Genomic DNA, 27,038 nt, shown 5'->3' with positions numbered 1-27,038 from the left:
AGCCATATTGGAGGTCCATATAATCTGTACACAACTGAAAACAGGACTTGACTGACTCAACTCAACTGAATTTGGTTCATTTTAATAATTTGGTTCATTTTTGTGGTGTCTTTTGCAGAGAACTGTTCATTTCCTACTTTACATCTGAACATATTTGTTTCAATATACACTCAGTTACCAGTTTGTTGGGTACACAGAGCTAAAACTAATGAATGCAACAGCCCTGCAATAAAACCTCCCAAGTCCTTGTTTCCCCGAATCTCTACGATGGAGTTGGCAAGTGCCAAGTTAGCATGATCCATAGAGTCTCAATGGCCACATTTTTGTGAAATATGCTGGAATTTCAGAATCCAGGTTGATTGAAATGGCACCACACCCCTGTTTATTTTGTAGTAGACAGGACTGAAGTGTACATCATTTTTTAACAAACCTGTAACATCACAGTATTTGTCTTTGTGCCACCAAACCTGCATGCAACATTTTGAGCTGGTCTGACTGGCTGTCCGTCTGTCTGTAGGTATAAACCGAGATCTTCTGGAGCGTCTGCAGCTGCCTGTTCCTGACCAGGAGAAGAGCTCCTACAGCCTGGTGCTGGTAGAGAGACTGATCAGAGTTATGAGCCAGGCAGCACAGCCAGGTAACACACACACTAACAGTTTGAAATGAGGAACTGGGTTGTATTGGTAATTTAGATAACTAAAGATATTCAGTCAGTCATTTCATTCCAGTTTGAATTCCCATTACTGTACACAGCTCTGTGAGGAATATGAAATTAACAACCATGTGCTGTTCCATATCTTAACAAGTACTATTCTTTTCTTGTGATATTTATTTTATCTCCAAGCTGAACATACAAGCATGAACACATTCTGTGTAAATACCACATGTATTATGAGAAGTTCTGTGTGTGTAGAATGTAGTAGAAAATGCTGTTTGACGTGTACATTTCATGTTATGAACACATTTTGGTCAATTAATTACATATTAGGCACTAACATTGTACACATTATTCTAAACCTGCTTTGTTAAGCCAATACGGAACTACAGTAAGTTATCCTCATTACTTATTAATATATTTCTCTTATGTGTACGTGTGTGTGTGTGTGTGTGTGTGTGTGTGTGTGTAGATGGTAAAGTGCGTCTAGCTACCATGGAGCTGAGCTGCCTTTTATTAAAGCAGTCCGTGCTGTCTGGAAACCACTGTATAATCAAAGACGTTCACCTGGCCTGCCTGGAGGTACAGCACACACAAACATGCACACGCTACCTCATACATATCACACACACACACACACACACACACACACACACACACACACACACACACACACAGAATCAGAAATCCCACAAACACACACAAAGAGTTTCAGGGATTCTGAAATGTGGAAAGTTTGATCTTGTGTCATCCATAGGAGGTTTTCCTCCAGTGCAGTAAAACAACCCCTTTACATTTAACTTCCTCAGAATCCGTAGTGCTAATTTGTGGTTATGACAAATTTCAGCAGATTGTGTATGATTGAAGTCGGACAACCCTTTTCCTCTCATCTAGAACTCTGCCCAAACCTCACATCATCACCTCATGAACTGTCCTCCTCCTCTTCCTCTCTCCGTCGCTCCCCTGCTACCCGCCCTCGCTTGCACAGCACTCGATTTTTCTTCTTGGTGATTCTTCTGGGAAATGTTTTATTTCCTCTTCTCTCTTCTCTCACCCACCCTCTCTTTCTCTGCATTCCTATTTTCCTTCTTCACAGGAGTTACAGGAAGTACTTGTGCTACTGCTTGTGTGACTTTTTTTTTCTCCAGGATTTCATATTACAACATTACATATTGATATCAGTCAGTTTAACATAACTGGGGATTTCGGTTTGAAGAATTCCCCACCTCTGACGCAATTTAGAAATGAGAAATGGTAATGTCGAGGGTTTTACCAGGAATTATGATCATTATTTGTAGTCAGTTTATTTGCTTAATTATTTGTCAAGTTGTGACTTCTGGCTGTTTACTGTGTCCAACAAAGGAAACTGACCCTAGCAAGAAACTGATTCTGTTAATATTATGTTGAGTTGGCCCTGATCCTGCTAACTCTCTTTCCGCCCTGCTGATGGGAAATAGCTGACCATTCATTATTACTAATCTCTGACAGGAAAACAGGCCAGCATTTCCGGGTTTAGTGTATTCAGTGCTAATCGCATACGGCTTCACATTGTTGAAGGATTACCGTATCTAAAACTACTCAGGAAGAACATCGGCTGACCATAACTATCCTTCCTCTAACTCTCTGATTCTTGATGTGAATGAGGAAACCAGATGAGCATTTATTGCTGACAAAGGAATTTGCCTTGCATAACACACACAGGAGGGATCATTAAACAGTTGCAGTCCATCTTATCAGATTCCTATTAAGTGTATGATTGAATGAAGCACTGGAGCATTTCAGTGTATGTCACTCCTCTTTTCACAATTATGTGAATAATCTAATAATCTAATCTAATCTAACATTATTAAATATAATGTTGTGTAAAATGCTAATTGTTTGTACGTCATCATTTTGTCAGTCCCATCGCTATCTCACAAGTTGTTTTGTGATTATTGTGCCCCTCAACATCTGAATTTGCAGCAGCTTTTACAAAACTGTGATTTGTGGTGAAGTTTAAAAATTGCAAGTCAAAAGGAAAGAGAACTTGACTGTTAAATGATCATAATATTTAATTAGTTTCAGTCGAGTAAAACTTGTTTTCTAAATCTAAAGCTTGTGGTCTATAAAGAACCATAAATATATAAAACAAAGACTCAGTGAGTGCAAGTTTACGTATAAGTTGGAAATAGTTTGCGGAGGTTTTAATTAGCAAAGCTTGTTGGGGAGCGATGGCTCGGGAAGATGACTTAAGAAGGAAGGAAGTCTGTTAGGTTTTTCCCTTGAATTTGGTTTGTTGAGGTCAACATTTGACTCTGACACAACAGTGGTTTTATTATTTTATGTGGAATTCCTCAGATGATGCAGTGATTGGTTGCTTTTGCTTTTTTATAGCCAACACACTTTCTGACAATTTGTTTCTTACCTGTTCATTCTTTGAAAATACACATTTAATGAAGATAAGTTTGTGATTCATACTGTTTACACGTGGTGTTTGTGTTTGCAGGGTGCTAGAGAAGAAAGTTTGCATTTACTGCGGAGATTTTATAAGGTGAGTGTACACAGTAACACACACTCTTTAAGATAACCAGACATCTACCCAATGCACACACATTTGCACCACTAACCTATGAAAATATGTGTGTCTCAAGGACAAGTTAAGCGACAAGTGGCATCTGAAAACACACCCTCATACAAGCAGACTGACGTTGTCTAACAAATGACATTAATGCTAGATATTTAGGTGACTGCTGTAACTCAGCAGGCTTCAGCTGACAGTCATACCATGAGAAACTTTAACTTTAGCTGTTGTGGCTGCTCTGGAGACAGCTACTGGGACGGGCAAACGGACAGAAAGTCAATAATTTACTAAGAGCCAGACAGGCAAACAGCCAATCTCGTTTTACAACCAGTTCTTCTTGAGAACTGTGTTGCAACAAAAGCTGAATCCCAAAAGACGTGTGTGTGTGTGTGTGTGTGTGTGTGTGTGTGTGTGTGTGTGTGTGTGTGTGTGTGTGTGTGTGTGTGTGTGTGTGTGTGTGTGTGTGTGTGTGTGTGTGTGTGTGTGTGTGTGTGTGTGTGTGTGTGTGTGTGTGTGTGTGTGTCCACTGATAATAACTGAAACCGTTTCCCTGAAAGTGTAATAGGTAAAAGTGAAAGTGTTTCCTATGTATACTATACAAAGTCAAATTTGAACTGACATAGGTTAAAAGTTTCAGTGCTTTCTGTTTCCTTTTGAGTGTCTTTGGATATCAGTTTTGGAATCAGTCACAGGAGTTTGGTCTGGCTGACCTTTTTCACGATTTAACCCTGTGGACTGTCGAGGTCCAGAGAGGCAGAAAAGTTGTGTTTCAGCATTCAGGAAACTAGCACTGACTCCAATCATAACCATTGAAAAGAGGCTTCCTGTTGAAAAATATGGCCATTACTTATTATTACTAGTTGTGGTTGCTCTCTTGTTAACAATCTTTTTGTTCAAAACTGGTGCGTCCAGCTTAAAATGACATATGATAAATAAATAATGTTGGCTCTCAAGTCTCATCTACAGTAAGCAAAACCATTAATCAGGATCACAGTAAAACTGTATAGCTGCTTTCTGTAGGAAGTGGAAACAACAAAGTTTGAATGTATATTTTGATTGAATAATAAAATGATGAATCTGCATCTGATTAAATGAATCTCACATGAAACGGCAAATTACTTAAAATATCAGTGCTTAAGATTGTAAATGTTGATCTTTACATATTTAACTTGTTTTCCATTCCATTTAGCACCACGCTCATCAATGCTCAACTGTTCACGTCCAAATAACTTTTGTCCAGCATTTCCTGCTTTTGGTTCACAACATCATTTTGTTGATGGGACGTCATTTAAGAATCCCTCTTTCATTCCCCGCCATCATTTACATGGGTGATGTGCTGGAACACACAGGATTTGTGCACAGCGCTGGCAGTATCATGCTTGGAGGAACAGGGCCTGCAACAGTGTCATATCCCTAGATAAGAAAAGTCACTGGTCTGTTGTGTGTAACAGTAGAAGAATGGGAAGCTGCCAAGGTCCAGAAATATGACCATGAACACAAACAAAGAGCCCACGAGCAGCACTGGCCCCCCCAGAAAATGATACTTGAGAGTGCCATGAGAGTGTGTGTACTTCCATACACTGTTTTTACACTCTGCACGCACAGACTTGCAGATCAGCTGAGTATATGATGTTAACATGGGATATGACCAAGTGGTAACATGAAAGCGGGAATCTGGCAAGTGATGATGTTTTCAGGACACAACTAGCCTATTAAGTATCATTACAGTTTTAATTGTTTTGAGAATGTATACATGTATGCATTAACATCCTTCTTTCTACTGGCGTCATGATTATTTAGAGTAAGTAAATTTACATTTCAAAACCATATTAGGGCATGAATGTGAATAATTATACTACATACTTATAATTATAAGCACAAATTAGATTTTTAATTGGAAGTAACTCTTGTGAGGGGTACCCTTGTGGCCTAGAGCGACATTCTGCTGCATATCATTGCCCATATCTCAATTTCCATGTTTCGTCTCTGTGTCTCTGCTGTCATTATCAAATATGCATGCAATAAGGCGATGCACAAAAACAATAAAACATGAAACATTCCAGTATTACTTACAACTTATAACAAGATGTAATGGGTTTTTACCATTTAGTAGTGGCTGCTCTGGCACTGTTCCAGGTTAAAGCCAAAACCAGAAAATGAGCAGAGGAGTGGATGTGTACATCTTGTGTGAATGCATCTGTCCTTTTGACATCTGAGTTATGCTTTATGCAAAAATGGGGTGAAACTCAATATGAAAGTCCACCCAAATCCAAATTCACTGTGGATGTGTTCCTCCGGCTTACTTTTAACTGGCTTCCACATTGATTATGTCATCACAGGGCGAGGAGATCTTTCTGGACATGTTTGAAGATGAATACAGGAGCATGACGGTTAGTCGGCCTTCATTTGGTGTCACATTTGTTTGATTTTTTTTTTTTTCTCTCTCTTAAAACATGATGTACCTGAACAAAAATATTCCTGCTGTTGCTAATGTCTGTGCGGTTGCTGTTCATGGGCTTGTCTGTACTCGTGCTCATGTGTATGTTACAGAGTAAACCGCTGAATGTGGAGTATCTAATGATGGATGCCTCAATACTGCTACCGCCCACCGGCACCCCTCTGACTGGCATCGACTTTGTCAAGAGACTGCCCTGTGGAGACGTGGAGAAGACACGCAGGGTGCGTCCACACAGACACGTGCACACACACACACACATACTCGAGCTCAGTCCACATTGCATGTAACACTTAAGTCTGAAATCAATAGCTCTCAAATACAACCGGTTGGGAGATTCCTGGCAAGTCAGGTGTTGTTGTAGTTGAAATATGAGTTTCCTCTTTCAGCCTTGGGATATGAAATTAATCAAGCACCATTATTTTTTTTTAAGTACAAAGTTAATATTTACATTTTAAAATACCTCAGAGGTGTACGTCATGTTACATTGTTTTGGTTTCGAACTCTGCCAAAAACAATAACCTTGCCACAAACAACTGACAACAGAATGGCGGCTCTCCAAAGCTCTGATGCTCTGACGATGTCAAAGTCTCTTTTGTTTTCAAATAGGATTTTGGGAACGCTGTCATACTTTTGTTTGTTGTAACCGTCAGTTTCAGACAGGAAGGTTGATTTCACATAACATCTCGAACTGTTTGTGTTTGTGTGGGACGTCTCCACTCTCTCTACAGGCCATCCGTGTGTTCTTCATGTTGCGGTCCTTATCGCTTCAGCTTCAGGGGGAACCTGAGACACAGCTGCCTCTGACCAGACCTGAAGACCTTATCAAGACAGACGACGTCTTAGACCTCAGTAAGACACACACAGAGAAACACACTGTATACAAAACCAGAGCACAGGCTTATTTATATATCATTTTTATACTCTGGGGAAATAGAATCAAACTTCAGGGTGGGCAAAGGACAGATAAAGGACAAAATTAAGTCTAATTAGTGCAATAAAAGTATAACCTTAGAAAGTCAAGGGAAAGAAAATTACAGACACTCCCTCGCGAACTACAAGAGCAGGAGAAAACAATAACAACTCCTACCACCTCTACAAAAGAACCTCCGCCAATCTACAATTACAGCACAAATACCTGAAACACTTCTCTAATTCTCTCTGTTTCTAACACATTCACACTCTGTGCGAAAGAAAGCATTAGATGTAAAGCACAGACTTGGCAATACCTAGAAACATGCACATGCAGTCATTCACAACCACAACGACACAGATACGAGCATACAGACACACTCTCAGTACGCACGCACACAGCTTCCCACACACAGATAACCTGAAGAGCCTTCTCTTACTGTACACAGGTGTGTAGATGATGTTATGGAAACTTGCACGTGGTTAGCTGCCTTGCAGGATATCACAAGTATGTTTGCACAGTAATGTGAACAGAGTGATGAGCCTGTCACGCACTCAGTGCACATCCTTCTGCAAATCTTTTTTTGTTGACATGTGCATGCATGTGTTTATGGCTCCTTGATGCGTCATACTTACATTGTGACTACGTTTAACAGTACTGATGTAAACATGCTACCCTTTTATAACATCACAACCTCACAGCACTCCGCTTCTCAGTACATAAAGGGCGGCTGCAACTCTGCTACCTACTAAGGGTAGCTTTTGTTGATGTGTGTGTGTGTGTGTGTGTGTGTGTGTGATTTTAGAATCAGTGTTTCTCACACATGGGCTGTCCTTGGGCAGCTCGCCCAAGCATAATAAAGGATAAACCTGGTTTTATCTCTTTATTATTATCAACGAATCCCATGAAAAGACCAAAACTAATACTGAATGTATCTTACAGACTAGTATTGTCTATATAAATATATATAGCATATGCCTCTGTGCCAAAGAACTAAACAAACAAACCACTGAAAATGTATAAAAGAGCCCAACTGTTGCTTTGAGGGACATATGGAAAACAGGTTGGGAGAGAAAGGAAGCTTTGAGAGGTAACATCAACACAACCAAACGAGTCCTATTAAAGATGTGCTGAAATATATGAATAATAGAGTTAATCATAGTTAGTTGTATTTCCTGTGGAAAAGCCAAATGACAGAAAACTGTTTCTCTGCCGATGTTTACCTTTTGTTTATCATTTGATGCAGTCCAGAACAGATTCCCTGGTTTCCAGCTGTAGAAATAGCAGGAATAAAAAATGAAGTTACATTAAGCAGGACGATAATATATTTGTGCAGCCTGCAGTCCTACTCAAGGAGTGATTGTTTCCCAGGAACCAAGTTCTCTCAAAACGATCATCATCAAATATTAAAGATAACATTTTTCTTGGAACAGCTGAAGGACATACAACCTCCACTGTGTGAAAACAGTTATTCAGTTCCACTTAGTTATTAGCCAAACACTGCTGGCCACCTAAGAGCAGTGGAATAAGCAGCCTTCTGCTTAATCTCTGAATCTGTGGAAAGAAGTTAGTATAGTAAGACATGCAGGTTAGAACTGGTGACTCTAAATTGTAACTAAAATAATCAAAATGACAGAATATAGCATATACCATTTTACTCATGCTTTCACTCTGAGTCGAGAGCCGGAGAGTAAACAGGAAGGCCTCCTCTCTTATTTGAAATGAGCTCATTACCTCATTTTTATTTAAATAAGGTTCACCACATATTCCCCACAGCAGAAAGTCTGCCATACTGTATCTATATTAGGTGTATCTTATGATGCAAGCCAAGAAAGCCTTTTTTCTTCTTCTTTCTTTGCGCCATCTCTATTCTTCTGTCTTTCCCTTTCTATACTGACCAGTAAGACGACTATATGGATGACTTTTTTGTAAAGGAAAATATTACTTACACCACTGTACAAGTAAAATGTCTTTTTTCTTTTTACCTTCATTATATATTGAATCTTATTTGAGATTTCAAATAATTAGGTATACCATTCAAACCACTTCTTAGAATTATACAAGAGGAGAAGTTCATTGTAAATTCCACAGTGATGACTGTACCGTCTGTGGTAAATTTCGGTAGTCATGACCTTTAAGAGTTATCATATGATCTGTGATGACTGAGCTGCAGTTTTGGTGCTTTTTGGAAACACATTTGCCGAACGATGACTGACGTAACCTGACAAAAGTGGCCTGCTGAATGTATTAAACCAGTTACACAGCAGTGTGCCTTTCTGCTTTCTGCAGATCTGTCATGGTAGTGTTGCCATTTTGTTTCTACATTTCATTTTTTTTATTTTTTATTCGTTTTTGTCTTCAGACTGAATGAAACAGACATAATTGACTGATATCAAAAAGTGACCTAGTTTTAATTCTTGAAAGACTTTCCACTTCTGTGATGTGGTGAAAGCTCTACTGTCATTTGTCCTGAACCCTGGTGATGAACACTTAACCTAATTCTAATGTTTTCTTAATTCCCTTATTTTGGGAGGGCTCGTGGGTATCGCTTGACAAATGGATGGAAACATACCTATTGAAACCAGATGTCTCCCTGCAACTTTACTTTCACATTGAATGCAGTGGTTGAAACTGTGATGGTTTTCATGATTCCTAATGCCAGCCAATAGAGTCTGTGGCAGATTTGAGTATTGAGTATCACATCAGGTGTGAAATGACTTCCAGTCATTTTCTGTGTCTTGAAAAGACCATTTTCAACAATCTCTGTTTAGGAATTATTATTATTATCTTTCCTGCATTTAACTCTACCCATGTTTTTTTCTTTTTAGTAGGTCACTGTCTCTTTCATTTAAGCAAGGTGGTTGACTAAGAACACACTCTTACCGAGTAATTCTGGGGAGAGGGAGGGTTTTTCCTCAAGGGTTGGGGGATTTAAACCTGCAACCTTCCACCCACAAACTCCTTTTTCTGACCATTATGCTGCCACCGCCTCCATTTCACCACATCCTCTGGTGTTGAATCACAGAGCATTTGCTGATGTCTGTACCTGTAAATGGTGTCAGTGGAGTTGTGGTTGCAGAGATGGTCTTGCAAGTGGAGGATCATGTTGCATTCCCATCGACAGGAACTTTGCCGATCGGGTGACTGAAAGGAGCATGCAAAGACAATAATTCATGTTGATACTGTTTAACACGGAAGTTCTGCAGTTTGCTGTGGAATTGTTCAAAAAGTCACTTTTGAAGAATCTCACAACACTGATTTTATGTGTTATATATTTCTAATGAACATGTCCAAGAGTGACCAGTTATTTCTTGGGGACTAAATGTCCTTTGAGGCTTGAAACTGGAGTTAAATTTTGTTTTTTGTTTTTTGAATAGTCACTCCATTGTCTACCTTCAGTAATGTTTGTGTAACCTGGCAGGTTGGTTAGGGACACTTGATTGCTCAAGGAAATACTTGCAGGGACAGGGAGTGTTGAACACATACACACAGTTAAGACTGGCAGCTGCTCACTGCACTGTTGTCAGCTGCTTTTTACTGAACAGCTTAAGTCATATCTTGCTCAATGGTACGTTGCTTGTAGTTACAAAAGGGAGAACGTCAGTTAGATTGTCATCCAAGTCCGAAAAACTTTTGAATAATTCATGCAATAAATAGCACCAGCAATATGTTTTGCTGAATGATTAATGATGAAACTCATGACACAGCAGTATGCCTTCAAACACTAAACCAGTGGCTTAACCATCAATATGCCTTTTCTTCTTAACTTCCTTCTTCTGGGAGGAGTGAATTTAAAACTTCAACTGACTAATACATGGAAACATACTGTACCTCATGAAACCAGATTTTTCATAGAAACATTGTCTGTTTGGATGAAAGTAGTTTCAAAACAAATTCGGTGGTTGAAACCGTCCCGTTTCAATGATCCAAAAACAAATTGCTGGATTGAGATAGAGAACTTGTCATCTATTAAATGTCCCACATTTTAAAGTCTTTTTGACCTGGCAAGTTGACCCGCCCCCGCCTTCTGCAGTCAGAAGTTAAGTTGGGGGCGGGATGGTTTTTTCCCCAGCTGGTCTGCGGATTCAAGCTATCAAACTTCCCCTCATTTCTCTGACCATTTGCCTGTTAGCGTCCCTTTGCTGCCATAGTAAATCGGGGACTATCTCTCCAGCTGCAGGTACTTTTCAAGTTCCTGGCAACCCCTGTTGAGTTATTAATATTGGTTAGAGAGAAAGGCCGTTAGTTCGTCACACACCAGTGCAAAGATGGATCTGTGAGGATTCTTGAGAATAGAAATCAGGGAACCCGCGAGCATGAGTGAGACTGTGCAAGAGAAGTTTGTCATGGGGGGTTGTACGTCAGTGTGGTGTGACTCGTTTACATTTCGAGCCGGTGAGGGTGGGTGATATTTAAATCAAAACCAGTGGCGTCAAATCAGGTCATCATCAGTTCCACTTTTCATGTTTGCTTCAAAGTAGACTTTGTGGTAAACTGAAGTGAAGCTCCTGAGATGTGGGCTTGCCGTTTCTTCATCGTTTCTTCCTCTCAGACATGTGGGAGAAAAGCGTCTTATCTGTCCTTTAAAAGTGTGTGTAGCAGTCTGTCTGTTTTGACTGGCTGTGTGCTGCTGTCTGCCTGCTGTGTCAATATGACTATAGTGTACATTAGTGGGGACACAAAAATTACATCTGGTCTTAAAGTAAAATACTGCTCACCAGTAAAACACACAACTGCACTTAATTAAGAAGAGTTTATAACTAACACCGTAAGTAGGTAACAACTGCATAATCAGTGTTTCAGGGGTAGCACTATTATATACCTCAGAAAGCAAGGTTTGGTTTTTCAAAGTGGCCATATTGGTTTTTCTAAAGAAGATGAATCATTTTATTAATTTGTAACATAAAACAGAAGTAGGCTGTTAAAGGTACAGTGTCCTCCTTTTATGTGGTTTAGCATTAGTAATCAGGTATGTTCCTGTGATATAACCATCAACCACAGTGGTCTATCATAGAACTTATTTAGACTAAAACCTCTTTAGAAAATGTGATTCTCCACACAGTCCGCTCAGTTACATTATTTTAGCCATGCTAGCAGCTGTAGTGTCGACAATGTCTGTTGGCTGGTCTCAACAACTATTTGATGGATTAGCATGAAATTAACTACTAATATTACAGTTATTGTAATTCTTAGTAAGCAGATCAGTCCTGTCCTGCCTGCCTGCTGACTCTTAGTCTTGTTATCTTATCCAAACAGCATATTTCAATGCAGAATGCAGAACATCGGTCCTAGCAGGTGATATTGTGTAAAGATCACAAAGACAGACCTCGACTTGAATTACATAGCAGCACATTTACAGTCGTGTCTGTCATCCTTTTCAGATAACAGTGACCTAATAGCCTGTATGGTGGTCAGTAAAGATGGCGGCCAGGCCCAGAGGTTCCTCGCTGTAGATGTGTACCAGATGAGTCTGGTCGAACCAGAAACCAAGCGCCTTGGATGGGGTGTTGTCAAGTTTGCCGGCCTTCTGCAAGTAAGAGAAAAGTGGTGTGTCCCCATCTGTGGATATGTCTTTGAGCTGAAGAGTAAATTAAGTGTTTAGTTGTTCCTCCTTTTTATTCTATGTTATTTTTTACTTTATTCTACTTCCCTCTACCTTTCTTTCTTACACATATGCGTTGTTTTTGTTTTTGGGGGTATTTTGTTTAGTCATGCCGTGTACCAATCACAGTGCATTCTGCAACGTTAATATGGCCTCAGATAAGTTGAAGTGATATTGCATTTCATTTTTCTAAAGAAATTCTGAAATCTGAGTTGCAGAATATTTACAGTATTCTGTTGTGAAACTGTAGGGAAAGTGTTATTATAATGTGTCTCAGTCATGTTAACATGTTTTTGGGTCTGAAATTGTGAATGCAACGAAAGGTCTATGCCCCATTCATCTCTCTCTCTTCTGACTTCCATTCATTTGTATCGCTCATTCTATTTTCTTCAAATTATTATATACATTTATTTTTTTTATTTGCTCCTTGTTTTTGTCCATCTTTACTCAACTGTTTTTGTCCCACTGTTCTTATGTTTCTTCACTTTTTCATTCCAACTTTCTCCATTTTTTTTTCTTTACCTCTTTCCATCTCTCTCTCTTGCAGTTTAATCTCTCTAACACTCTCCCCCACTCGTTGTTCCCTCACTCTCCTCCTCCCTCCCTCTCTCAACAGGACATGCAGGTGTCTGGTGTTGAGGACGACAGCAGAGCGCTGAACATCGTCATCCATAAGCCCAGCTCCAACCCCCACGCCAAGCCCCTGCCCATCCTGCAGGCCAACTTCATCTTCGCCGACCACATCCGCTGCATCATCGCCAAGCAGAGGCTGGCCAAGGGTCGCATCCAGGCCCGGCGCATGAAGATGCAGAGGATTGCAGGTGAGTACACAGGAAGCCTTTTCCTTTTTGCACTTGACAACAGAGTGGCTGCCATTTTTCACGCAGAGGTTGAGTTACTTTGAAAGTACAGTACAGTAGTTTTTACAAGAAATCACATGAAATGTTGAACAGAAAGCAATGAGTGTAAATGGAGCAATTAAGAATCTAATCCAGTCATCAGTAATATACAACCACAGGTTAACAGCTAGCTGCTTCTAGCTTATCTTTAGACGTCAGCATCCTCAACCAAAGGATTTTTTTTAAAAACCTTATTAAAAAAAAAAGCCAAATCAATATATGTCAATTAATAATTAGTCACTTTTACTAAATTTAGTGGAAGTGAAACTGCTCTCCAGCAGAAGTGAAAGCTAATCTCTTTATTAAGAGCTTCATAGTATCAGTCATTCCCTGAATTAGATAGTGGCCTTCTTCTCGTCATTCAATTCTAATTAATCAAATAATATTTTTTTTTAGTTATCAGTTTCACATCTTTCTTTTTCTTGCACTTCTGTCATCCATGATAATTCACATGTTTTGACTACAACTAATGCTGGTGATCTGAAAGTAAAATCTACCTCACGCTTTAAATAAAAGACCTCACAATAAAAGCAAAGAATGTATGTAACCATGCATATTTCATTCATTAGCCAAAGTGTTAGTTACACATGCTGTCCACACATTTAGTCCCTTTCTGTGACAAAAGGCAGACACCCTTCTCTGTAACTTCACATTAAGTCCCAAACCTCGTTACTGTAATGGTGCTGCGTTTATATCCCTCTTACTGTGTTCGCAGCTCTGTTGGACCTGCCTGTGCAGCCCAGTGCGACGGAGGTGTTGGGTTTCGGTCAGACAGCCAACGCTTCACCCAGTGCCCTGCCTTTCCGATTCTACGAGCAGTCAAGACGGGCGCCCAATGACCCCACGGCAAATAGATCAGTCTTCGCCTCCGTCGATAAAGTACCAGGTGACCAGGGTCCACTGCCTAAACGTCCTGCTTTAGCCTGTGCGCCGCTTCCAGATCCAGAAACTCGTCTTTTTATGGTTCTTTCTTGGCTTCAAATCAAGACATAGTAGACAGTAAAAAGATTAGCAGCAGAACGCCTGTAATCTAGATCTGAATAACCATACATACATTATAAAACAATGGCAGTGGTTCTTTAAGAGAAATAGTGTAACAATCAATAATGTCATTATAAGTGTATTGGGGCTTTTCTTCTTCAGTCTTTTTCAGAAAGTTGCCATGACCTTCAAACCAAACAGTGATAGTATCTCAGCTGTGGAGATGGGATTGTGATTTGATCTTTAGTGTAGAAGTGTGACGGTAAATCAATCTTGTGTCTGTCAGGAGACTCAGATTAGAGGCTTTGTGTAGAACTATGACTCCTGAGAATACAGCTGAAAACTCCCCTGACCTTGTTTCATTTTTTAAATTAATGTTGTTTCCTTTTATGTTAAATACCATTTGCTCTAGTTTTACTTTAGATTCGCTTTTTGTGGCCTTGCCTCTTCCTGCTAAATCCTTTTTCACAGGTTTGTATTACCTGTTGCACTTCCTGAATAAGACCCTTTGTTTGTCTCAGCAAGGAAATCTGCTCCTGTGGAAATTAATCTAAAATGTGAAGGTCCATTACTTTGAAACTGATAGCAAGCTTCTATTTAAGTCCACATTTATTGAAATGTATTTATAGCCACTTTAAAGGTCAACAAAAGTCGACATGTTTTCATCTAAAGGGCAGTTTTTCTGATTAGGATTCACATGCTGTGTGTTTTGGGTAGATATTTGAAGTTGGTTTAAATACATTTTAAGTTGATCACTCTTTCGGAATTAATCAAATTTAAGAACACACAAACATACATGTGCACATATGCAAAGAACTGCACCTGACACACAAGTCTCTTAGATACATGATGTGTGTATATACTGTGTGCCACACAATAAGTCCGACTCTATGTCACATACGTCGATGGCTAAAAGAATTGAATTGAAATGAGGATGTTCGGGCTACATATGGTCAGGTGATATATTTTCCCACCCATGGTAACCCGTGCGTGTATGTCTGTGCGTGTGTGTCTATGTCAATGTGCGCCATCTCCAGGTTTTGCAGTGGCTCACTGTGTGTCGCAACACAGTCCCTCGCCCCTCTCCTCCCCCTCGCCTCCCTCCAGTGGGAGTGGGAGCACAGGAAGATGTGACTCTGTTACAGCGAGCACTATATCAGCTCAGAGCCCCACAGGTAGCTCACACACAGAACATCCACATCCAACATACATAACATACATAAAGATTCTGGACTATAATGTAAATCAGTCATTTTGGGAAAGTTAGGACAGGCAAAAAGAGACTACTTTGTAACAGCTAGGCTCTTTATGGAGCTGAGGTGTGGTTAACACAGTATATCTGCACTATACAGCACACACATATCTCCTTGACACACGTACAGTATTGGGTGTAACTAATGTACAGTTACATATATACACACACACCACAACAGTTTGCAGTGACGTCAGTTGAGCTGTTGGTATATAAGAAGTAGCACAGGGACCCTCAAGCATCCCTGTGCTACCTCTATCACAGGGTCATACAGAGTAGGAGTGAACGTATGGTGTTTCTTTGTGAATGTGAACAGTCACACTCTACCCTCCAGAGTACCTGTTAAACTGCTTACAGAGTCGCCCCATACCTCAGTAGATTCCTGCTGTAGTTGATTGAGGGTGTATGTACATGCAGGTACAGGCTACACCGACGTGAATGAGAATTTAAGAAGGTTGAGTGTCTGGTTGGGTTGATAGAAATGAAAAGAGTTCCTTATGGTTTCGTACGTTTAACCATTTCTGTTTTTACATAATTACATAAGTAAAAGATTGGATGTTGCATATAGACTGTCCTAAGTTGGTTAGGCACTTCACTGCCAAGAAAACTCGGTCATGAGAGTGTTGTATCTGTTCAGGGGTACTGAGTGTATGTGCATAGACATTGAGTGTTTCATACACTGGCTGAAAGGCTTCATAACTACAGCTAACAAAACAGCACATAAAAAAAAAAGCTTTATTTTATAATAAAAGAAATGTCCACTTAGAGGAGACTTACTTAAACAAACCAGTGTTTTCAAATCAGTCTGTCTGTCGCACAAGGGAAATGGTTTTGAAATCATTTTATTCACTGTCTTCAGTTTACATCTTGTCAGCCCCAAAATTCATCGACCTCGACTTTCAGACCCTAAAACTGTAACCTGTCACACAGTGGTTTGGTCTAATTTTGTAGATCTGACATTGATTATTGTAAAACAGTTTTGTTGTACCTTCCATACCGCACCATTACTCATACCATGTAAGTATTCGTACATAGTAGTTTACATTGTAGTACATAGTATATTTTGTAGTTCTGCTCACACAAACTGCTGTTAGTGTGAAACCACTAGTACAACTGCTGCTCCTTATGTTTCCTTCTCCCTGTACCTTCTTTTTTCCTGCTTATTCTTCACTCTATGAACAATGAAAACAAAGGGAGGTACTTGGTGAACATGCTGTGCTACTCAGTCGTCAGTCTGCCTGTGTCTGTTTGTGTGTGGCACTTCTTACCTTCATAGATCTCTGTAGTAACTACATGAAGCTCTCCTGTGTGTGTCTATGTTCGTGTGAGGGTTCCCACTGGTTATGTTCTGAAATTAAATTATCTGCTGAATTTAGGATGTATTGTGAAATTTCACTTGCTTAATCTGTTTTCTGCAGTACATTTACTTGGAAGTTATACTTTTTACCTCTTTTTAGATCATCTCTGTGCAGAAAAATCACATTAAGAAAGCAGGACAAACATTTTCTGAAGACTTTATTAAAGAAAAGGCACATAGTTTCACACCAGGGCCGCAGAAAGAATTTTTAGAAATGTGTCTTCCTCTGAGCTCACCTGCCTAATGCTCTCCTCTGCTCTCCTCTAGATGATGGTACGTTTTTGGAGCACACCCCGCCCTCCTCCTCAGGCGGAGAAGGGGAAGGAGGAGAAGTAACGCTAGTCTCCTCTGCTCCCTCGGCTCCAGCCCTGGCCCCGAGCCTCACCCCAGCATCCCAGCCAACCATCTCCCTCCTCACCGACAACAACTCAGACTCCCTCAGCGTGGAGTCGCTAACGCTGCTCCCCCCGGCGGACTCGCCGCACCTGCACCCCTGCGCCAGCCACACTCCCGCGACACACTCCCTCCAGAGACCAGACGCCTCCATCGCAGAGGAGGAGGAGGAGGACGACGACGACGACGACGAAGAGAAAGAGGGGGATAGGAAAGGAGAGCAAAGAGAAGAGGAGGAGCTACAAGAGGAAGAGGGGTCACCGATGGATGAGACGGAGACGGATGCGACGTTAAAAGAGGAAACTACGACGACGGAGTTGGTCACACCCACTGACGAGGCACCAGAGGAGCCAGAGGGTGAAGACGCCCCTCTCGAGGTGAACAGAGACGAGTCGACGCCTACAGAGTGTGTCGAGGAGACAGAAGACACAGAGATACACACTGAAACACCAGACTCACCTGAACTGGATTAAACAACACACACATTCACGTTCATGCACTTAAACTCGTCCCTCACACGCACAGCGGACAGTGAAGTGCGGTAGTTTAACTATCCCGCCTGCTGCGGTGTATTTTCGTGTTGCCACCTGCAGGTAGTGTGCGATGTGAATAGTCTAAGGGGCTTTTGGAGGCATCTCAACATTTTGTGTTTGCACATAAAGAAAAACTCTTTTTACTCACAAAGAGAGAACAGAGGACGAGACAGACAGCAGTCGAACTCCAGAGAGGCTCAAAGCACATTTGGGTGTCTGTGCATCTGAGTGTGACCAGTCGTGTTTTTAGCAAGCGCGTGTAAAGGCGCAACCAGCAACGATTTTTTTACTCATTCTGATCGATTGTTTGTCAGCTCTAAGACGCACACACACACACACACACACACGCTGCTGCTGTGAGCTGTTTTTCCACCTGTGAGGTTTTAAAGACCTGCTCTATTTTTGTGTCTTGTGTTCGCATAACGGTTCACCACTATTGTTTTGTGGTGATGGTCACTTCTTTGCCAACACACACATGCAGTACACACAGAGCCCGCTGCACTTGCCTTTTAACCACTGCATGTCAGACCCGTCAGCAGTTACTGCCACCTACAACTGCCATCGTGTGTGTGTGTGTGTGTGTGTGTGTGTGTGTGTGTGTGTGTGTGTGTGTGTGTGTGCGTGTGCGTGTGCGTGTGCGTGTGCGTGTGCGTGTGTGCGTATGTGCTCAAATGATTCAGCCACCACGGTTGTGTGTGTGTTCTGCATTTTGTTCTCATTGTTCCACATGTAAAGTAATGATCCATTCATTTTCCCATTTACTAATTGGTGGCTGCTGTAGAAAATGTATGAAATAATCTGCAGCATCTTGAGGGAGGAGGCAGCAGGTCTCATGCTGTCAACATTCATGAAGTTAACGTGACGTTGTAGCTCACATCTAAAGTTTTGGATTAATTCATCTTGGGATGCAGCATGAGATGTGTGAAAGCAGCTTTTTGATTGTCATCACAGCCAGCACATGGTTTAGGACAGCTTGCTTGAGTGCAGTGCAACAAAGCATTTTGGGTTTTTGGGGTTTTTTCAGATATGCAACGGTAATCAACAAACTTGGACCTCATTGGATTGGCTTTTATTTCCACTTCCACTCCAGATCACCAACTTCCTTCCCAAATCCATACAGTAGTTCATAGCCTGCAGGGATTAGATCATGTGCGTTTATTCACGGAGGCCATTCACCAGTCAGCAACCTGCCTGAACACAGAGAGATCGGAATGGAGCAAAGGCTGCTGAAAAAGTTGCACAGCAGTTATACATAATGGATGGCAGCTCACTGAGTAGTAGTAAATAATTCAGAGTATCTCTTGAGTCAGTTCATGCAGGCATTCGTTCATTCATTGATTCTCCACATAAAGCATTTCAGTACGTAACAACACAGGTTGATGCTGCTTTTTACTGATTGGAAAGTATTGTTTGATATATTTAGAGAAAAAAAACTGAATTTGCTTGATTAAATGGAGCCGACAGCCTCATAGAGTGATGCAGTACAATAGAGTGACGTTAGACGTGTCAACTGAAATAACATCCGTGTCTTCAGGTCCGCACAACAACAACTAGGTTGAATGTATCTGTTGGTTGCCCTTCAGGCACTGGCCTGAGCTCAGTTTTTTGTATGTATCTGGGAATGAGTTTAAACAGATAAAGCCCCCACCCCACCCTCCTGCTTTAATCAGCTGAATAAAGCTTTACTACTGCAATAATCGTAAGAGCTAACCAATGAGGGGAGAGATGAATGTAACGGACAGCTTATCTCTCCAAACAGCGGTGTTATTTGATCCATGTGAATGGGATCTCAGTGTATTTTATCCTTAACTCATGACTTGATTTGTAACTGAAGCACAGTCACAGATTCTTTAGGACATGCTTTCTCCATATCTCCTCATCCTTTTAAACCATTTTATTAACTTGCCATTATCACGCAGCTCAAGTCTTAACGCTCGATCATTCTTGTTTTTTAACTCTGGACAGTCATCAACAAGTTTATAAAGGAGAGGTCAGAGCAATACTCTTTTTCTTTTTGGGAGTGTGTCTCTTAGTATTTCCACCTTGCTACTGTAAATAGCAGAAGAATGATAGTGTTGATCACTGACGCGCTGAAGAGGCTTGGCACAATTTGTAGAGCAGCTACTGATGGTTGTAAGGAACACGCCGCCATGTTGTCTTCAAACATGGCGGCATGTTGCCTGTAACCATTAGCAACCTCTATCCAAACATGCCATGACAAGCTTCCATTATTTAGTCTCTGATTGTAGTGTGCGTGTATGTAATATGTTTGTATGCTCTGTAAATGCTTTTGGCTTTTAAACCTGTAATTATTGTTAATGAACTGAAACAGAGGAATAAATAAAGAACTGCAATAAATTATTCTACTTAACAACAGTGAGGCAGCTGCATGAGTAGTTATTGTGTTTGCAGACAGAAGAGGGTTTGTTTGTTTTGTGCTCATTCTCTTTCTTGCTCATGATTTTCTTCTTTTTATTTTCTCCCCGTTCTTCACAGAATCACACTCTTGTAGTAACGGCAGGGGAGGCTCTCTTCAGTGTTTGAGCAAGAAAACCAAAGGAAATATCAGAAAAGAACTGCCAACCCCAGGAACACGCACACACACCCTTGTGAGTCAACGCTTCCACTGATAGTGTTTTGTTGCCAAAGTAGCATTTTAGGCTGATATTGATATTGCAATTTTATCAAAACTAGAAATGAGTTTGAAAAATTTCTATATTATCAGTCTCAAATGTAGATGTTCTATACGATTTTGAGTCTAAAACACGGATCAGAAAAAGCAGTAAAACCCTGATCTACACTGAACATAAAGATCCATCCAGCATTTGTGAACAGGAAAATGTGTTGCGAGCTACACTGCAGTTCATATTTGTATATATATATATATATATATATCTATCACAATTCAAATTTGTGTGTGTGCGAGACGGAAGGCTGCGATCATGACGTTGCCTTTACACTTTCTACCTTTGCGTTGTGTTGCTGCGGCTGCTGCAGGAGCCCTCAGTCATCTTGTGGTCTGTATGTGTTGCTTTTATCGCGGTTCCTCTCTTCAGGGAAGTCTGGTTGTGTGTGCGTAAACATGTTGAATGGGTTCCTGGTACTGCAACCATACGTGCGTGCGTGTGTGCGTGCGTGTGTGTGTGTGTTTTCTCCTTTTTTTCTTTTTCTTTTTTCTAAAGCACAGTCGCAGCATTAAATTGAAGTTTTGACTGTCGAGATGTTAAGCTGATTTGAAGACTTGTGTGTGCCGTTGTCTGCTCGCCCCTGAGTGTTACGATCACTGACGACGATTTCAAAACTAGATGGCGCTTCGCATATACCCCTATTCTAAATGTTACCTGTTAACCACAGATTAATAACATGTACAATCCCTGGTTCTGTTAGAGATAGTTTGAGAGCATAACAAATAACACATTTGTTGCTATACAAAACTTCACAGTATTATTACAAATGTATTCATTATGACATATGGCATGATTATAACATATTTAGGGGCCTCTATACCAAAGTTTATACAAGCTGGCACCAAATTAGCTTAGCTTAGCACAAAAGCTGGAAACATGGGGAAACCAGCAGAGACTCCAGGAAGTTACTGCACCTTAGCCAAGAAAGAGTCGAGCACACAAGCAGTAAATGGGGGCCCGAAATATAAATGTGTGTTGTGACATTTTGGGAAATTCACTTACTCACTTTCAGGTGGAGAGTTAAATAATAAGATTGATACCACTCTCACATCAGTCCGTTAAATACAAGGCTACAGCCAGTAGCCTGGTTAGCTTAGCTTAGCACAAAGATGGGAAACAGCTAGCCTAGTTTCCACAAAGTTTCCTACAAATCAGTTACGTTATCAGTAATCATGCTGTAAATTCTGAGATATCTTGTTGGGAAGAGAAATCCTGTGGAAAAGCCAAAAGGAACAAAGGAAACTGGTGACTAATGATAGTCTTCTGGGAACTTAATTTCTACATCACTTCTCAATGAAATTTGTTTATAAGGAACTGGGGCATTGACGTTTGGTCACAGGAAATCTTTGTCCAAGAAAACACAAGCAACCAGTGAGGCTGCCAGATGGGCTAATAGTCTACGTGAAGGCTAATAGCCTTCAGTGTGTGTGTGTATTTAAAGGACAGAAAACTCCCAGCAGAGGATTCCGCAGAAATCAGCTGATGAGAGCACAATCACAAAACACCTCGCTTCACCTTTCACTTCTCAAAATAGTCGGGAATGTCCTGAAAACTGAGAAGCTGTGAATGAAACTGCTACTTGATTCACTCATCACCATCCCCTAACCCCACGAGAACACACACATACACACACACACACACACACACACACACACACACACACACACACACACACACACACACACACACACACACACACACTTCAAATTCCTGGACTTAATTTCTAGGTAAAGCTTCAAAAAGTGAGGATTGATATGATGTACACACCTATTAGAATTAAGATATTACAATCATAGTGTTTACATCACTGACTCATGTTCCACTGTGGTCTGTGTGTGTTTGTGTGTGTGTGTGTGTGTTCCACCCCTGCTCAGCCTCTTCCTCAAGCTGAGATAATTATATCCTCAAACTACTCAGACTTTACTTGAATCAAGTTGTGAGTATTATATTCACTATGACTCAACATTGTGTGTGTGTGGGGCTACATTTGTATAGACCCAAGAGAATTAAAAAAAAAAAATCCCCCAAAAAAGATCACAAAGGCTTATGGTAAGGTTTGGTTTTAGCGTTGGAGTTCTGGTTAGGTTTGAGGAAGGGGTTGGAGGTTAGTTAAGGTTAAAACCTCAAGTTAGACATGAAAACTACACTACTCAAGTGACACACACTCTCACAAATGTCATGAAACTGCAAAATCTGACCAAATTACTCTGCTTTCTAAAGATAATGCCAGTTGGAGTCACAGCTCATCTTGTTCCCACACATTCTGTAATACATGCTGTACGTTTTTAACATCGACTTGACGTTTTTATTTTTACTAATACAGACGTGGGTGTCAATTGAACTGAACTAACAATTAAAGGAATAGTTTTAAGATCGATACCACTCTCTGCAGGTAACGTTAAATATAAGGCTGAAGCTAGCAGCTGCAGCAAAAAGGGAATAAGAGTATTTCCTCAATTAATACAAACCCTGCAAATAAAAAAGCATCAGTATGTAAGGTGAATTTTTTAAAGATATTATTTCTTGAAAGAGACTGATGAGACAATGACATGAAAACACAATGAAATATGTTCAGCAGGTACGCACACTGTGTGAAGTAGACCGGAGAGGGGAGGGCAACCTGGGAGGAAAAACAACAAAAGAAAAACGCCAGTGTTATTCCTGAAACAATGCTTAGAAGCCTGGTCATTGCTGCTTGACAGTCTGATACTACTTTGACAAGCTGGATATTCCACTTTTAAGATGAGGCCACATGTTACATCCATTTAATGCATTAGGTGAACTCTTCAACTGAGAAGTTTCATCAATGTCTGCTGCAACTCTACGACAGTTTGAATGAATGCAACAGCAGTATGTGTAAAAGGCGTGTATAAGTTCCTGTTCAGTCACTGAAGTCTTCCCACCCTTTTAAGCATGCCTTGGGGCTTTGGGCCAATGTAGAAAATATAGCGTGTGCAGTATGTTAAACACACGCACCCCTGTGAGTCATACAGTCCAGCCAGGTATATACCCACCTGGTTCAGTGCTGCCACACCCATTACAGACAGACGCTGTCTCAGTCAGTGTGTAGTGAACAATGGCAGGCCTTTGTTTGAAAAGCAATGCCATCTTTTAAATCTCTCCTTCGTCTGCTTTTACAGACTTCTCTTGTATTACTTGTATTCCACTCTGGTTATTTACACAGCAAACGTGTGCTACATACAAAACGTTTATCATAACTCTAAAATGAAATGCAAACTGTAACTCTAACCCTGACCTTGATCTAACATGTCTCTGTCAAACCACCAACCTGAAAAAAATTCCCACTTCCTCCTGAGGAAATTTTAATCTGCACAGAGTCCTCATTAGGTTGAAAGAGCTACACACACACTCACACACTTCATTATGTGTCACCTCTGACCCTGTTTCTGGTAACTGAGTGTGTGTCTAAGCGTAACAGTCCATTTACTACCAAAGTAACCCCACCCACCTGTCACTTTGCCCTACAGAGATGAATCACTGTGGTGATGATACTGTATGCTACCTTGTCACACTTCCTGTCTGTCTGTCTGTCTGTGACACAGAGCGGACAAAGTGTGTGATTGTGTCCCTCTCTCTCTCTCTCTCTCTCTCCACCCCTACAAACTCCTACCCCGCCCGCACACATGATTGGGGAACAGAAGGTAACTAAGTAAAAAAATCCCACAAGGTTAGTTTAAATACATTTTATTTCAAATATAATAGTAGAAAACATATAAAATATGTATATATAGAAGAAAGTGTTATCTGCCTGGCAGAGATGGTTGAACCAGAGACAAGATGCCTCTACATACAGTACAACTTAACACCAGACGACATGACTCCAGTACCATCTTGACAGCACTCAGATTTTAAGAAAACATCAAGTGGTATTTGAGCCATTAGTGCTGGCAAACATTCGTGATGTAAACATTAAACAACATTAGAGTATTAAAATCTGCTACAAAAATAAGTCCTTCGAGTACCAGTGCATGTGACGGCTTCAACCGTACCGTCCAACATGTTCTTCCACTCTGTTGATGCTCTGATGTCCTTCCACAATCCACAGTTTCCAACAGAGCAGTCACAGTTGACCCCACCAGTTCTGCTATCTCTGTAATCGCTCCATTGTGTCTGTAGTTTTCTCTTAATGCAGCGTTTTCCAACTGGTCATGCTTCCTCGAGCCCGAAAGGAGCTCTGTCCGTGTGCAAGAGGGAGTTGAGTCTCTGGAGGTAATGTACGTTGAAATGTCATGCATGGACCCTGTCCACCTGGAGACCGCCTGTCCTTGACTGTGGCGATGAGGTTTCTTATGAAACGCTTTGCAGCTTTTCAGCTCAGCTTTCATCTGTAGCCACGGCGATGCAGTCTCAACATCCAACACATGATGGGAAGACTTTAGCAAACACTCCTGTTTACTTGGCACAAACTGCCTTGTTGAAATGAAAAATAATACTATCAGAACTCTATAAGGCAAGCTGGTCATAGTTTGTAAGGGAATTCCAACAGGAAGTCCTGGACAACATGGGTGAGTGGCAGCTCGGGGACTCGGCTTCCTCCACCACACAGCTCCATGATGCGCTTCCTGCACAGCTCCTGCAGCGTTGGCTTCCATTTCCTGTACGGGATGCTCAGGCTCTTCTTGGGAGAGTTGACGTAATGCTCCAAGAGGGCAAAGAGCGTTGGGAAGGAGCGCTCGTTGCCCGCCAGTGAGAACTTTTGCCGCTTGTAGTCGATGCGCACGCTGACCGGCCCGCTCTTGGCGTGGTAGGACAACGTGAAGAAGACGTCTTTCTGCCGGCTGTCGCGGATGAGGTAGCTGCCCAGCGGAGCGTCCCGCAGCATGCGATGGGCGTCCTCCACTCCCAGAGGGCCCCAGTAGAAGGCGCTGCGCTCGAGCTTGGACGCCGTGTCCGTGATGATCGTGCAGTCCTCCTGGCATAAGAAGGTGGGGAAGTGAGTCAGGTACACAGAGGGCACGGACGCTGACCTCGGGCTCTGATCCGGAGCGGCCCGACGCTGAAGCTGCGCAGACTCTGTGTGCTGCGGGCTCAAAGCGAGCTCGTGCCTGGCCAGCGATGATGACAGGGAGGATGATGAGGACAAGGATGAGGATGAGGACAAGGAAGATGATGAGGACAAGGATGAGGATGATGAGGATGACGAGGATGACGAGGATGAGCTTGACAATTGGGTCTTGTCATGGCCTTCCACTGTGCTGTCGGCTACCATCCTACAGGGGAGAGTGGCCCCAGACCCTCTCCCATCTCTAACCACCACACTGACATCCTGAGAGACACAAGAAAGAAAGAAAAGTTGTTATCTTAACTGCAAACATCCATGTGTTACTATTAAAACTAAAGTCAGTTAAGAGCTACATCATAAAAGCAATTATCATTCACAATAACAACACAAAACTGGCAATGACCATGTAAGGCTCTAAAAGAAGAAAGACTTCTTCTACAGTAAGTGAGTGTGTGTGTGTGTGTGTGTGTGTGTGTGTGTGTGTGTGTGTGTGCACCACTCAGTGACTTTTTCTGAGTGTAGGTCAGAAATTCATTCTAGTTTCCATTGATGGGTACTCTGTTTGATATGACTGGAATCTGCGGTTTGGCTAGAATACAGTCAGAGCTGATGTCAGCCGCAGCCAGATTACTGTACACTGCCTCTACACACACACACACACACACACACACACACACACACACACACACTTGATCACTTCTGCCTCCATGACAAACAACAGGTTGAAATCAATCAATATTTTTCAAGCCAATTACAAATAGACAAAATACTTACACATTTCGAACTTAAGGCAGTTTTTATTCTACAGGAGTGTTTCAGGATAGAAATGGTTTGAAACACTAAACTGGAGCCTGAACTCAACCTGTTGGATCGGCTGATGTGATAAACATCTGTAGCTCCTCATCAGCTGAGTACAATTTACACAAGACATTGTCCAAAACCACTTATCACACACATCAACAGGCCTACCCTTGTGCGTGATTAACTTTCTTCCTGTCTAGTTCTAGTAAATGACCTAAAACTTGTGCTACAAGCTAATCAAAGGTTGCTTTAATTTCCAGGAAAAGATACTGATTACCAGTTTTTTTTTTTTTTACAACGCATCATCAATCACAATCAAATATTCAAGGTCGATGGATACAATTCAAATTGTAATCCTATTTCTCTACAGAGCTAAGTCTTTGCCTTTGTAGAGTGACTGCATTGCCCCATAAAGATTGAATGTCTCCACGTGAGGCAGCTGTACAGCTGGACAGTGAAACTCCATCCATCCATGATGTCTTCTTTTTTTTTTTTGTCCAAAAATTCACACTCAGAGGCTCTTGAGTTCACGCAGCATGATAATCCTTAATGCTTCCACTGCACGGGGCCCAGAAAAAGACAGCAGCCGTGAATGCTGCAAAGCACCATTAATGACCTCCAGAGGGGTCCGAGACTGAAGCACAGCTCCAGAGAGACAAGTCTTACCGTTTTGACAGCAGCGGCGTAAAGATCCGTTCGTGTTTACTCCCAAAGTGCAAACGCTGCTCTGAGACCAGTGGATATCCTGCAGGTAGTCCGCATCTGATCGCTCGGAGGCAACTCGTGAAGCCGTTGGCTGTGAGTCCAGCCCGTCACACCATCACTCCCGCGTGTATGGCAGCGTGATAAACACGGCTCGGGTTTTATGCAGCCCTGCTGGCTCCCCCGCTCTCAGCACTTCCGCGAACAGCCAGGAGTCGCTTTAGC

At 41.5% G+C, this 27,038-nt stretch overlaps 2 protein-coding genes across 2 annotated transcripts in view; one reads left to right on the top strand and one right to left on the bottom strand.

The window, feature by feature from the left end:
• The window catches only part of clec16a (C-type lectin domain containing 16A), a 34,011-nt gene extending 15,943 nt beyond the window's left edge, over positions 1-18,068 (top strand). The window contains exons 13-23 of the mRNA XM_070923319.1: positions 518-637; positions 1,128-1,237; positions 3,141-3,185; positions 5,555-5,605; positions 5,766-5,894; positions 6,402-6,522; positions 11,965-12,116; positions 12,802-13,006; positions 13,800-13,970; positions 15,103-15,240; positions 16,942-18,068. Of these exons, the coding sequence (XP_070779420.1) occupies positions 518-637; positions 1,128-1,237; positions 3,141-3,185; positions 5,555-5,605; positions 5,766-5,894; positions 6,402-6,522; positions 11,965-12,116; positions 12,802-13,006; positions 13,800-13,970; positions 15,103-15,240; positions 16,942-17,540 (1,841 nt within the window). The 3' untranslated portion in view covers positions 17,541-18,068. The remainder of the gene's footprint in view (positions 1-517; positions 638-1,127; positions 1,238-3,140; positions 3,186-5,554; positions 5,606-5,765; positions 5,895-6,401; positions 6,523-11,964; positions 12,117-12,801; positions 13,007-13,799; positions 13,971-15,102; positions 15,241-16,941) is intronic.
• Positions 18,069-24,424: 6,356 nt separating this feature from the next.
• On the bottom strand, positions 24,425-26,923 carry socs1a (suppressor of cytokine signaling 1a). The gene is made up of 2 exons (XM_070923269.1): positions 26,778-26,923; positions 24,425-25,574 (listed from the first exon to the last, which is right to left on the bottom strand). The coding sequence occupies exon 2, from the start codon at positions 25,515-25,517 to the stop codon at positions 24,768-24,770; it is 750 nt and encodes a 249-aa protein (XP_070779370.1). The 5' UTR covers positions 25,518-25,574; positions 26,778-26,923; the 3' UTR covers positions 24,425-24,767.
• Between the last annotated feature and the right edge of the window lie 115 nt (positions 26,924-27,038).

Source organism: Enoplosus armatus, chromosome 17 (assembly GCF_043641665.1).
Source record: "Enoplosus armatus isolate fEnoArm2 chromosome 17, fEnoArm2.hap1, whole genome shotgun sequence".
NCBI lineage: Eukaryota > Metazoa > Chordata > Actinopteri > Centrarchiformes > Enoplosidae > Enoplosus > Enoplosus armatus.
This window is presented reverse-complemented; position numbering and strand designations above follow the sequence as displayed.